General features: G+C 42.3%; 2 protein-coding genes across 3 annotated transcripts in view; one reads left to right on the top strand and one right to left on the bottom strand.

Annotated features, from left to right (window-relative positions):
* The window catches only part of dynlrb1 (dynein, light chain, roadblock-type 1), a 231,357-nt gene that overhangs the window by 167,444 nt on the left and 48,944 nt on the right, over positions 1–14,969 (top strand). The gene's annotated exons all lie outside the window — the stretch shown is intronic.
* The window catches only part of si:dkey-49n23.1 (semaphorin-3D), a 69,604-nt gene that overhangs the window by 17,154 nt on the left and 37,481 nt on the right, over positions 1–14,969 (bottom strand). The window contains 3 exon segments of the mRNA XM_018686360.2: positions 33–152; positions 382–444; positions 554–708. Of these exon segments, the coding sequence (XP_018541876.1) occupies positions 33–152; positions 382–444; positions 554–708 (338 nt within the window).

Genomic DNA, 14,969 nt, shown 5'->3' on the forward strand with positions numbered 1-14,969 from the left:
GAGATTCACTGATGATATGAAGGAATTTTTACCTCAGTGCTGTGTCCGAGGTGCAGGTATGTACACTGTGGATGGAAGGCACCAGTGCCACAGGCGTAAACATGGGTCTTATTGAAGGGCTGCAGCAGCCGCACAAAGTTAGCACACTCCGTCTGAAAATAGAAACACAATAAAATCCATTTCTACTCTGTTTTAATGCTCAGTTTATTCACAGTATCGGAACAGGAATAATAAAGCAGACACAGAGACACAGGCAGGTCTCACTGTAAAGCTCATTTTCACATGGAGTCAAACTTTGGATTCATTTGTTAGTGAGTGTGTGGAAAGTGAGGTGTAGTTGGATGAAGGTGTGTTTGATATCACGTCGTCACAGAGACGTACCTCCACACTTTTCCCTGCCAGTCTGCAGTGCTCCACGTGTTCTCTGGCAGCAGGCCAGTAGACCTGAAGGTGTGAGTGAAACAAACGTCCTGTACTCAGCTACAACAACTCAGCTGTTTTATTTTTCAGACGCAGCAAACGCTGAGGAGCTCTGTGTGTTTTAATGTCTCACCGCACGCGTGGGCAGATCCACGCTGTCGGGCCTCAGCAGGTAGATGTGGTCTTTACCGCCGACCAACAGCCAGCCTTGATCCTCGTCCAGCAGGAGGGCCTGGTATCCACTGCTGATGCCCCCCTTCCAGAAGACGGCCGAGCTGTTCCTCAGGTCTGAGGGAAATCAAACAGGGACATACAACAGAGCTGTAATTTTCCTCACTGAGTCCTTTCTTTTACTCTGACCCTCTGTTAAAACATCCAGTGGAGGAGAGTAATATAAATATTAAATATAAAATATGATACAAACTTTTACTGGTCTCTTTAGCTGCTCACTCTCTAGGCTTCGATCACTCGTAGAAAATTAGATTGCAGGGCTTTAACTTGTAATTAACTATGCTTATAGTCTGGTTAATGCTACTTTTACTTAAGCAAATTATTTGAATACTTCACACACACACACACACACACTGGCAGCAGCAGCCGCAGTTCATCAGCCGGTGCCTCTGCTCTCTCTGGGGAGTCGGTGCTAAAGCAGGCAGAAAACGACCTGAACAAGCAGAGCAAATTAACCTTGAAACTCTGCCTGTGCCCCGCTGCTCTGCCGCCACACTGTTTACTCTGTAACGCTGTCAGCCAGGCCCGCCTGAGCTGTAAATGATAACCAGAGCGAGGAGGGCAAATTACTGGGTTTCATTCCAAAATGTGATATATCCAAAGTGAAGACGAATCGTCCAATAATAATAATAATGTGGTCCAAAAATATATTTCAGGCCACAAGTATTTTACAGTGATTAAGTTTCATGTTTTCTTATCGGTTCATTTTTCAAATTAAACTTTTAGACTCTCCTCATCTTCTCCTCACTTGAGTCTATTTTAGAAATGAAAGAATTTGTCAAATGACTGAATTTCTGGCAACTATGCAAATTATTCATTAGTCATTTTTAGGAAAAAAAAAAAACCTAAAACTTTTTAAATGTTAATATTTGTTGCTTTTCTTTGTCTGATATGAACATGAAGTGAAGACTTTACCTTGAGTTTTAACAGACCAGATACTCTGCACATTAAACAACAGTCATAACTGTTTAATGTGTGTGTAATAATCCTTCACTGCAGTCAGAGTTAAACCCGACCTGATGAATTTGTTGGTAGACCTATTTCTCAAACTGTGGGTTGGTCACAGCCCCTCTGTGTTCTTATAACTCGTACACCTGAAATATTTTTTCTGAATTTGGATCAACTGGAAGTAAATGAATCAACTCAGGCTGTAAATCAAATTACAGCCACTAATCAACCTTGAAATTCTCCGTGTTTTCCTGCTCTGTTAGTCAGCCGCATTGACCTCCCTGCGCTGCAAATAATCACCTGATGAACGAAGGAAATTAGGCATGAAGCTCCTCGAGACGCTCGCTACATTCAGAGAAAAGAAGTGGACCCCCCACTGTGGGTCTGAAGTGGAAACCCTCGTGCAGAGACACTGCTGTGTGTCCTGTGGCTTTGAATGCAGCACGGCACATTTGTTACACTTCAGCACCATTTAAAAAGAAATCAATCACTGCTCTGACAATCACACTGCTTTCATCAGCGCAGACAGGGGACACCAGTCTCTGCTGGTTAACCAGCCGTGGAAAATAAAGAAGAGAAAGACCTGAACAACAGGGGAGACGTCGACATCACAGCCATGTTGTGAAGTTTATCTGTAAAGTCTAAATCACACTCTGCCTTAAAGAATTTCACACACCCCCATGAGAAAAATAAGAAATGAAGCGATGAATGAAAGTGATTCTTAACAACCCTCTGACCCAAATCTGTGCATGAGCGACGACTGCTTTTAACTCAAATTCAAAAACTTGATTTCAAAGATCCTGCGAAAACACAGATAATAAACTCTGACAGATCCTGTCGTTGTTGATCACGTGTACTCACTTCACTCTTCAGACCAATTTCACCTGAAGGTCTGAAGACCAAAGTGAGTTTAAATGATCAGCAGTGTGCAGCATTCTCTGAGTCTTTCATTTTCTATAACCTGAAAAAAAGAGAAACGACAGGACACCACGCTCAAACTCTTTGATATGACTGAAAGAATTAAAGCGAACAACTCAACGGTTCACCTCTTTGATTTGATAGGAAAACACCAGAGCACTCAAATCTAAACGGATCATAATCCTCTGTACAACAGAGGAGCGTGCTGCAGTTTACCTGTCGTCAGTCAGACGATATCACTCTGTAATGTTGGACACATGCTGATCGTCTGCTCTCTACAGATAACAGTAGTTACTGTACGTAAACTGTTACTGTACTGTACATCAATGAGTCCTGATGACTTCCACACATGGACTGATGCCTCATGATCTGGACAGAGGTAACGAAGGTGCAGGACACACACACTCACACACACACACACACACACACACACTACAAAGTTGGGTAAAATCCTCCAGCTCTTCTTCCTCTGAAATCAGATCCAACAGCATCTGCCACATGTGTTCATGGAGCGTTTATGAGATCTTCACAGCTCATTTCTCACTCAGACAATCTGCTCACACACACACACACACACACACACACTAAACACCAAACTTGCTTTTCTGAACTGGCGTGTTGTTTAAATATATTTTTATATGAACATAGAAATTATACAGTTTGTTGGAAAATGGAAAAATGCACAAAAGATAATTGTCTTTTTAAAAAATCACCATCTATAATCTGTAAAACTAGAATCGATTCTCTATAAATCGCAGGAATCCAGTTTTTGATCAGAGAACGAACAAAGAGCAGAGAGCAGATCCAACCGTTTAAGCAGTGATGTATCTGTGGGCTGTTGGCCTGAGCCTCTGAGAAGGATCGAGCTGCAGACAATAAAAGTAAGCAGGATTTCATTTTATGGAGCCGCTGCACTTGGCTCTGCCTCACCGAGCCCTATAGATCCCATCCATCAAGTGAACCAACGATGGGAAATAGACCACATGATGAAAGAAAACGGAGCAGGAGATATCTCAAAGTCCTCTCCCTGAGGGGGACGCGGTGGAAAATATGACGAGAAAAACTGAAGAGCAGAGGAAACCAAGTGCTCTGCATCACACAGAACCATTGTATGTTCAAATTTGTCATTTTCTGCCCTGAAGTTTTCTATTAGTTTTCCTGATAACTTGTACAGCCTCCCACATTTTTCAAGTCTGCAGGCCTCCAGAAAATGCATTAAAAATGGGTAAAAGCACGAAACTTTCCGCAGCAGAATCCATTCTAATGTGGGGAGTAGAGAATTTGAAGATAAAGACAGAATGCATTAACGCCTGAGTTTTGTCTCGTGATGATTATTTGATTTGTCAGAGCTTCAGCTGAGTCTGGATGTAATTCACCTAAATGACTAAATGTTTCTTTTCCTTCCAATCAAGCTGATGTTGATTGCTTCTGATTGGTCAGCGGAGACCTGGATTAGTGCTGATCGGTCAATGGCATGAGGTCATGACCTCCACACATCTTGATCCAGGTACAGCTTTTAGTTCTGCCCTCACTCTCTGTGAGGGTGTGTGTCTGAATGTGTCTCTTGGTGTGTGTGAGTGAGGTCAGGATTAGTTAGGGTCAGAGGTCAGCAGTGGAAGAGGACGTGACTTCAGGTCAGTGAGTCAGTTTGTCTTCCTCTCCACTGGCCACCCACTTAGTTTGTATGTAAATGTGAGTTTACACTGTTAGAGAAGAGGCAGGGGACTCAGACCTGCTGTCAGTCCCCTACAGGGAGACGTGGATGTAGAGTTTCTGGGTGGAGAGACAGAGGACAGATGCCTGTGTCAAGTGTAGACATCCTGTAAGTACAAGTTTTGATTTCCACTCTGTTCACTTTGACTTTGAGAGAATTAAAAGACAGGAAGTCCTTAAAAAACTACAAACTACATGAATTCCTTCAGCAGCTTTCAGTCTGTTTAACTCAGTCACATCTTGTTACAGTTTAATCAGCAGCATCATTTCCACTCACCTCTGAGAGAACTGAGGCTAAACTAAGCGTGAATGTCTGTGTGCGTCCATCTGCGTGTGCTGAAGAGTGTGTGTAAGATTGTGTGTGTGTGTGTGTGTGTGTGTGTGGTTTGGATAATTGCAAACATTTGTTGAAGGTTTCAGGCAGAGCTGGGTGTGTGGTGAACACCTGTACAGCACACGCATGAGTGTGCATCTGTGTGTGTGTGTGTGTGTGTGGTGTGTGTGTGTGTGATTGATCGTTCTCCATGATGAACACTGATTGCCTGCAATCAGGGAGGTGATTAAAGTGGATCTGCTTCATTAAAATGTTTCACATGTGTCTGAGTGTGTGTGTGTGTGTGTGTGTGTGTGTGTGTGTGTGTGTGTGTGTGTGTGTGTGTGTGTGTGCTTGGACATGTGTGTGTTTTGTGAGGCTGTTGTAGATGAGAGTTAAAATATGATTTGCCCAGTGAAGTTAAACACACGTGCCTGTTTCACACCAACATATCATAGCTGTTTAAGCAGGAGGAAAGAACACAAAGAAAAACTTTATTGAACAATAAAACAACAAAACTTCAAATGGAAAGTAAAAATAAAAACCAACAGCACCAGAGACGTGTTGATTAACTCTCAGTGATATGAACCAAAGGTAAAAGGTGGTCACAGCCAGTATTTATTTTTGTCTCAGTATTTTCTGCCACTGTTTGCTGCTGGATGCCAACATTTCCTACTACTTTTCTTTTCTATTCACCAAAACAAACGGCACATAAAAGTAACATCAGTGTGTTCTGGATACAGTCTGATGTAGTAAATGACTCAGTCACTGCTGGAAAACCCTGATCATTAAGAACACTGAGGCCTGAGGGAACTGGACTGAAAACCAGGTTGGATCCTGGTGGATGAAATCACACCATGTGCTGCTGCACTATGACATGACGCTCTGTTAGTCTGAGCTTTCACGCATCGTTAAAAAGTCAAATAAATAAAAAAATGCTTTAGAGTCTAACTCCATATTTGGTTATTTCACTCCTCAGTTTGCATCGTGTGTTTGTGTGAGTGTAATTCAGAGGTCAGCTGGTAGAAATCATCAGCCCGTTATCTCCTCTTTCATCTGCTCTCCAAAGCACCGGCGTCTCTGATTAACACACACACACACACACACACACACCACCAGGTAAGAGAAGGACTGTTCAGTGTAACCAGCTTCAGGGAAACATCTTGGATCACGGTCATGGAGCAGCTGCCAGAGTTTTTACACTGAAAACATTTTCTCCAAAGCTTTTTCTCATTTTAACTTTAAAGTATTTATGGACAGCACATGAAAATCCTCTGTTATTTATTTAAAGTATTTATGGACAGCACATGAAAATCCTCTGTTATTTATTTAAGCATCAAACGCTGGTTGTCTTCACATTAAAGCTGGATGAAGATTTGCTTTGAGCTGCAAAGAGGCCTCAAACTTTTCTGGTTTGAGTTTAGGCAGTGACGCACTCGGAACAGCCTCATATATTCAACATGCTTATATATATTCACCAACATCTATTCTTTTATTAGAGCTGCTGCTAATGAACATGCTCCTTATTGACTCTTCTGTTGATTGTTTAGTGAAATTAGAAAGGTATAAATAATGAAAAAAATCTCATTTGTCCAGAGCCCTCGGTGACATCCTCAGATTCTTTGTTTTGTTTGATCAACATGTGATGAACAGAAGTTTGTTTGAAACCACAGGTTTAGAGGCTGAAATTCCAAACTCCCCATAAAGTCACATTCCTGTTAGATATGTGTTTGAAAAGAGAAAAATAAGACTTAATGATCGAGAGAAAACATCTGGTTCTTTGCTGATCTCTGACAGAACGCCTGGCAGCACTGCTGACCTGAGAGCAGCTGTATCACAGTTCATATCAGTTTTAGCTGAAAGCAAGAAAAAGAAAAGGGAATGACATGATTTACCTATCCAAAGGAAATGTTTCTTTTCTTTCTCCTTAGAGGAATTTGAACGAGTGGAACATTTTTAGTTTATTTAACACCTCGTGGCCTGAATCAAAGGACCTCACCCAGAGGGAGGAGAGGTGTGTGTGTGAGTGTGTGAGATAGAAACACCAGGCTTAGATAAGAGCTGACAGGATTCCTCACCTGTCTGTTCTGCGTCATATACTTCTGATCATCACAGTCTGTCAAATCCCAAACACATTATAACAGACACCACCTGTGGTTTACACAGCTCACTGGAAACACACACATACAGCACGTAAAGGCCAGGACACACTCCTGCATACCATGTCCGAGCAAACTCTCTCTGCTCCTCACAATCACACACAAGACAGGTACTGTGTGTGTGTGTGAGAGAGGGTAACCTGGTGTGTGTGTCGGCTGAGAGATGCTTCTCACGCCACATAAAAACCATCTGGTTCTTTGCTGATCCCTGACTGAGCTGACAGCAGCCGTATCAGAGCTCATCAGAGTTTACATTTTAGAGGCAGAGCGTAACACTCAGACTGACCTTTATGGAAACGTTGCTTCATGTAGATGATTTAAAGAGTAAAGAGTCATGTAATGACATGTTTTCTTCCCTGTCAGCCGTTTGGAAAGAAGCAGAAAGCGGTATCACAGTGGTTGTGGATGCTGCTGAGAATCACTTGATCTTTATTCTGTTTCACTGAAAAATGAAATACAGACAAGCAAAATATGTTGGGAGGGAGAGGCAGTGTTAGTCATTTTAAAAAAACACAGATGACAGCGCACATTTTTAGGGAGATGTTTGAACCCTGGCTCTTCCCTCAGCTCTGCACAGCTGCCCTGTCACTGTTTGAAGTGTGCTGAACATCCGACTGTTGTCTTTGGAAAGTTAGAGAAACGGTCGGACGCAGAAAAGAAAGGTGTGAAAAAGGAGGAATCTGAAGCCATTCAGCCGTCTGACAGCTGCTCTCATGAAGCATCCCGGCTGTTTGAAGGGGTTTGTGTTACAGAGCTTAATGTGGAGGATCCCTCAGTGGTTCATATGGTGACAACATTACACAACACAGGTCCACAGTGCTGGATGCAGTGCTGGTGCTGGTGCTGTGATATGTAGCCGTCCTTGGCACCAAACTGCAGCATGCAATAGCTTAGCAAACAACAAACCTCCCACTGCGCCTCCTCTCCCACTGTGGTACATCAAGTTACACAAATATGAAACTGGAGATCCATACGGCTCAGGGACAAACTATGACACAACCACAGACCTGAGCCTCTCACCATAATCACTGCAGCCTGTCTGCATGAAAACAGAGCTGCTGTGTGTTTTATCCCCCCCGGTTTCCCTCTGACCTCTGCTGCATGTCATCCTCTCTCTCTCTCTTGTTGTTTCCAGCCGTCTCTCGACCGCAGGCTGTTTCATAAACACATCAAATATTTGTAAAAACCTGATTGTTGGGATTGTTGCAGTGTTTACTTCAGGGTATTTTCATGACTTTGTTGTTTGTTACTTCTTGGTGATGAAGTCTGCAAACATATTCATTCCTATCTGTGTCTCCTCGTTGACACAGTGAGAAAACATCAGGATCCGTCGATGGAGTTTGACTGTTACACACTCGAATACTGTACAAACAAATAAAACCAGATTTACAAGGCAAATTAATCCATGTGTCATTTTTAAAGGATGTGAGTTTCTTCTTGATACAGCACACACACACACACACACACACACACACACACGTTAACGTTCAGCAAACTTTAACACACAGTATCTTTTGTAAAAGTACCACCATGTACACTCTCCTAAAGACGACACACAGATGTGACTGACAATGTGTTCTTTCAGTGACAGTGATTCCTGTGTTTCGTGTGAGTCAGACACGCTGCAACACACTGCCTCAGTTAGCACATGCTAACACTTACAGGACCAGAGGGAACACGGCATCTCACAGCTCATGTGCTCAGAGTTTGGATTCAAATGAAAGCAGCTCTGCAGGATGATAGAAACCAAAGCACGGCCGCCCTGACACCGCGGCCTGGGAGAAGACGGTGAGGCGTACTTTACTCTCCATTTGCACAGGAAGCTCTTTGCACATAACTCCCAGTGGACATGGATATAATTTAGATTTTTTTCTTTTTAAACAGACACATTTTCAGCCGACACTAACAGCAAACACCTCACAGCATCCAGCCCTATGAGGCATCGAAGTCAAACACAAACGACAAAAAGAAAAAATGATACGTGAAACGACTTGGCATGTTATTCATACGCAACTGAGACCAGGCTGTGCTGTAGATTCACTGGCAACAAAAGCAGCAAAGAAAAACCCATTAAAGACTGGATTCATCACTTCTAACATGAGTATCAAATGTAAGAGAGAGAAATAAGAAGAGGGAGAGTGGGACAGAGATGCATAGACGTGATAAACACAGAGAGACCTATACAGAGACAGAGCAGGACGCTGTAGACGGCAGCGCTGCTATCTCCAGTACAATCTGTGCCAGAGTGGGTTTACATGTAAAACCTGTCCTGAGCCATTAAAGACTGTAAGAGCTCATTCAGAGGGAGACACCAGCAGTAAAATGTTTGCAGTGGTTTGATAAATTAAGACTCTCATGTAAAACAGTGAAATAGCTTTGGAGGTCATTTAAACCAGGTTGTTTCATCAGCGACTCTGAGCTTCTGCGTCTTTTTATTTTTATTTATCCAGGAAAGACAAACTGAGCTCTTCATGTCCTTTGTACTCTCTGCGTTTGTCTGAAGCAAAGTGACTGGCCTTCCACCCGCCCAAATAACAAAGTAAAGACACACTGAGAGCTGGTGTTACTACCTGGAGCCATGGTAAATTCACGATGTTAGAAATAAAAACTCTGTCTATGATAAAAGTTTTGATGTTAGTCACCAGAAAGTCACCGTTTTTATTTTTAGCTGATGATGTTTATTATATTTTAATATGTTTAGATGATCTGACTCCTGCATCGTAAACCTTTAGAACTTTATGGTGAATGTTGAATGTTCCTGTTGCTGTAATTGAAATACAGTTGGATAAATGTTGTGATCGACTCTTACTGCCTGCTGAGGAAACTCATCAGTGAAGGATGAAGTTTCAGCTGAACTGAACTGAACCTTTCCTACACGTCCTCACGGCCGCCGGCTCTGGTTGTTTTCCTGGTAATAAGATCGAGGTATAGAGTAACACATAATTCCTGCTGAGGTCTGAAACTGAACTCCTCTGTTTGTTATTCTGCTGAATGCAGGTAGCAGTGTCTCCCTTCTTTTCTTCTCCTCTCAGTTTATTTGACAGGACACGTCGGCACAAAACCATCAGATCAACATTTACCTGCCTCAGTCGGAGCAAAGAGTTCTTTCACTTCAAACGAAACACTTTGGTATTTCACTGTTTTTCTGGATATTTTCTGATGATTTTATTTTCTTTCATCGTTTCATAATTTAGTTTCTACCTTCTTCATGTCCTGTATATTTTATCAGTCTTCTCTTATTCTAATCCTGTTCAGCACTTCTGGAACTTTGTTTTTTATACAAATGAAGTTGCTTGTTTCTTTGTGTTTATTCAGTGCTGCGGCTGAAATCAAACACTAACTGTCGCTGCTACCTGTTAGCTGCTAACTACAGTCCAGATGTTCTCATGTTTCTGTTGTGGTCAGTCTGTGGAAATCAGCCATGTAAATAAAGTTTGACTGATTGAAGTCTGGCCGATGGAGGACTGCTCGTGTTTCAGCCCCAGTCTAAACTCTTCCTGGTCTGGACGTAGACGATGTTTGTTTTTCATAACGGATCCAGTAGCAGGCAGCGAGCTGGCGCTGGGATGGAGTCAGGACGTCGACCACTTTGGGTCAGCAAACGTAAAAACTTACAGGGTGTGTGGATTTTTCCAGCTGAACCTTTAATTTAACCTCCTTTTCTCCTCCTCCCTCCAACGCTCTGTTCTTCTTTAACATCTGCAGCTGCTTTCTGGATGAATATTTGACTTTTACAGGCTGAGAAATAATGTCTCCTGTGTCTGTACAGACACCTTCAGGTCCTCTGCAATAGTCTTTGAATACAGTGTTCCCCTGTCATCAGTCAGATAACTTATGTTGGATTAAAAACAGCTTCTCTTTATTCACTTCTCAACCAGTTCCTCTCCATCACTTCATCGTGTGTGTGTGGGCCAGACCACAGGTTAAATGCCTCTGACTGTTTCCAGTGAGGGATGATAACATCTTAACTAATCTGACTGATTTCTTCTCCTCCACTTGTTCTTCCTTTTAATCATTCATATGCAACATTTACTGAATAGAAACCAATAAAGTGAGATGTTGTATTTTAAGGTCTGTTTGGTAACGTAACAATATGCAATAGAAAAACTCATCTGCCCTCTTCCTGGAGTCCTTCAACCCTCTTCTGTTTTCATTCTACTTTCCATAAAACCCCTGAGCCCACCCACTTCAACCCTCTCCTCTCTCTGGTTCACTGACAAAATCTCAGCCTCCAAATTTCTCCCAGAGCCACTTCTTCCTTTACTTCCCCTCATTACCTCACTCTCCTCTCAGCGTACTCCCCCACTCTCTCCTGCTCACCCGCCTCACAACCTCTGATCCCTGATCTACTGTAGGAAACAAAGAGGACGGTCTGCCTCCTTTCTTCCCTCCACACCAAAGCTCTGAAGCTCTCACTGTAGATGAAGAATCTCTCCTGTCAGATGAGTACACATTTTGTTTCACTTCAACCAGTTTAGCAGCAATAAACACTTTATTCTGTGTCAGATCAAACTTTATGACTGAGGTACAATCACCAACTTATCTTAAATTTTCACTCATTTAGAGACTGAAAAACATGGGCCTAAAGCAGAAGCAGAGGGCGGAGCAGGATTGTTCGGTTCACATCTGCAGAATTCGAACAACGTGTTGCAAATGATTTTTCTTCTTTAAGCAGGAGGGAGAAGACAGACAAGGAGAAGGATCATCTGACCGACAGAGAGTGATGACAACTCTTAAGATGTCATTCTGTGCCTCCATTTCTCCTTCCACAGTCTCCAGCTCAGACAGCTACACACACACACACACACACACACACTCGTAATCGTTCTGAGTGTTTATGCTGAATCTTGGCCTTGGTTCATTCCCCTCTGAGAGTGCATGTTTATGTGTGTCTCTGTGTGTGTATGAAACCTCTGGATGAAGCAATTTCGATGTTAATTCCTTTTTCATTACGATCATTTATCTCTAAATATCTTTGATCCTCCCCCAACGAGGCATCAACATCACTTCTCATATCCTCTTCATTTCAGCTCCTCTCTGCTCGGCTCAAAGCTCTAAATCACAGTTAAAGAGTTTCCCTTTGAACCTTGACACAGATAACTGCAGGCATTTAATATATCAAGTTTCATGGTTTGGAGGAGATGTTAAAACACTGAAACTGCTCCAGACGGAAAGTTAAAATAACTTAACCAGCTATTATTTCACCGGTCAGGTCACATTTATTTATCCTTAATTTAAGCTGCCAGTCTGACTGATGTCAGGAGCCATGGCAGGGCTTGTTGGCAGTTTATGGGACAGAGGGATGCATTGACTTCCAGTCCCAATGACCCTGGTTTGATTGTTGGCTCAGGAGAAGAAGCTCTCTAATGTGACTGAACTGTGTGGCTTCATTTTTCATATGCAGACCTTGACCAGAGTGTTTTAGCTGCCTTCTCCTGATATCTAGCTCAAAGCTAAACATAACAAAGATGTTTTCAGAACTGGAAAACTTCCTACTCAATATTCCAAGTGCAAGAAAATGATAAGAAACTAATCCATATCCTTATATTAACAATGGACCAATAAACTATGTGTAATGTAGAAGGAGCTGCTCTTTGTGACAAACACACACAGATTTATGACCAATGGCTGCTCCGCTCAGCTCCACAGATCTTTATATCTTCTCATTGTTTTGGTTTCCTGGCCCACAGCTTTACTGTTTTGGTTCACAGGTCCCATCGAGCTCATTTCAAAACAGGCAGCTGTAAAAAGCTTCTGTCTACCAGCAAACAGCAGATTAGATCCCACAGTAGCTCTTCCAGAGAGTAAATACAAACAGGAAGAAGGAGAAGCTGTGAGCAGGAGTCAAAGCGCTGACTCCAAGAATGTGGGACACAGACCTTGGACCGCTGAGACCAAATCAGCCTGAGCCTCGGTCTGATGGGAGCTGCAGTGTGAACCCAGATGGAGATTCCTTTTCCATTGTATGAATATGATCTTTGTTCCTGGTTCTGTAGTTTTAGCAGACCGAGGACACATGAGTCCAGTAAAATGCTGCAGAGTGGTTTTAGCTCTGAAGAGTTCACAGCAGTGACATTACCCTCTGAAACCTTATTTCTTTTGGTTTAAAATCTCAGATTCTATCCTGATCTTAAACTCTGTGAGTCATTTAAATATTTTAGATGCTGATTCAAGCTCTCACTGTATTTACTGCTACAAGAGGTTTCCCAGAATTCCAGCTCAGTGTCAGCCCCTGTACAGCAGAAAGATTAATCTCACAAATGTTTATCTGCCTTTATAACATACACGGGCGAGGCCACTCTGGCTTCATCTTACAGGCTGTAAAGACAAAAAGAAAAAAGACTTTCACCCTTTTGCCTGGTTTTCTAGATCCATAAAACAGAGAGAAAAACAATAAATGCCAAAATGAAAATATTATGTCAGTATCTTAACACTGGAGTCCAATTACTTTGATTTTAATGGTGAACTCAAACTGACACAAATCAAACGTCCAACCAACAAAACCATCAGAAAGTTCTGAGTAATCCAACCCTTCAGGTTTATAACTGATGACTCACTGTTTCTCTTCTTGAAAATATGGGTTTATATGTATTTACTACTTAATAAGAAAACACAACCAGCTCCTCTGAGGCTTCCAGCTCTCCATTGATATCTCTTCATCACCAACACAATACAGTTTCGCTCATTTCCCAGACGTCAACAATAGTCTTCCTTCAGCCCGTTGTTGCTGATGTGTATCTAGACAGTCAAAGTAGTATCCGTCATCTGATTGGTCCCTGAGGTGACTTTCTTAGATTTTACTCACAGGGTTAGTCTGAATTTCTGGACTCTACACTGAACACAAAACCTGGAAGCTGTTATTTCAGAAAATCAAGCTGAGACACAAAAAGCCAAATTCTAACTATCAACTGTGCAAACCTGAGACTAAGATCAACCTGAGGACCTGATGTGAATTTTCTCATGGGTCTGTGGTCAAACTATGAAGGTGAAACAAACACAAAACAAATATGACATGGTCACACAGTATGTTTTACAGTTACACACAGAGCACGCAGAGACATATGAAACTACATGAATCACTGTCGCAGCCTGTTTTACTGTCGGAGAATAAACCGATCGCTTCGAGTCCAAAACTACAACCTCTCCATAAAACTAAAAGCACCAATCATCCTCAGCAGGCAGCAGCTTGTTATGACCAACGAGCTTCAGCTCATCACAAAACCATAAATCACATGCGAAGGCACGATTATCTGATCCTCGCATCAAGCCTTTGAGTGCAGCTCTTTTTCCATTTGTTACTCGTTGTCCTCTCCTGTTGGTTGGACGTCCAAATTCCAAAAATGATAGAGGAATAAATTCCATATTTAGTGTGCCAACTGCTCCAGACAACCAGAAATTTCGCCGGTCTCATCAATAAACACGTCTGACAGATTTTATCTTACCAAAAGGATTTACTGAAAATGGTCCATTGTTGGGGAGTCCAGGCTTTTATGGAGAGTTTCTATCTTTATTCTAAGGTTAGATTCATCCAGTATGGTGCCTGGAGAAGCATAATAATATGAGAATCTCTTCTGGGCAAGTCTCGCCACTTGGCAGCCATCTTGGCATCGCCCTCAGGCAGTTATTTTAGACTAACAGGACCCGGCTCCTGTCTAAATGAATGGGTAGAGAGTCTTAAATTCACTTTCACTGGTCACTCGGACATAAAAACTGAATGGAACGAATCACCAGTCAAATCTGATTAAAAACGCTTAGAAAGTTTGGTGTCTGCTTCAAAATAAACTCTATATATATATACTACACAAGATATTGTTTTGATATCCACCACCATTTAAAGTCCGTCTGGCTTTCTATGTTTCCCAGTTCAGTAGATGGAAACACAGTGGCAGGACAACCTCATATTTAATAAACCAGAGGTTAATAAATAATCATCTCTCAGCCACGATCTTCTTCAGAAAACCTTCAGTTTGATCTGAACTGAGCAGACGCTGTGACTTTCTCTCAGTCCAGTGTGATGTGTCAGTGTTACAGCCACAGCTCACAAATGACACGAGGCTGAGACCCACATCAGGAGAAAAGATAAATCAGAGGCGAGAAGATAACGAGCATCTCAGAGCCACAGAGAGCAGAGACTCAGATACAGAGGAACCCGGTGTGAGACGGATTCATCGCAGCAGGGACCAAACCTCCTCACTGAAGACACTACATCTCAAACGTAAACCAGTGGCAGCATCTCAACGCTGTAATTAAGAAACGACACGAAAGGA

The sequence above is a fragment of the Lates calcarifer genome, unplaced genomic scaffold, assembly GCF_001640805.2.
Source record: "Lates calcarifer isolate ASB-BC8 unplaced genomic scaffold, TLL_Latcal_v3 _unitig_1631_quiver_445, whole genome shotgun sequence".
Classification (NCBI taxonomy): Eukaryota; Metazoa; Chordata; class Actinopteri; family Centropomidae; genus Lates; species Lates calcarifer.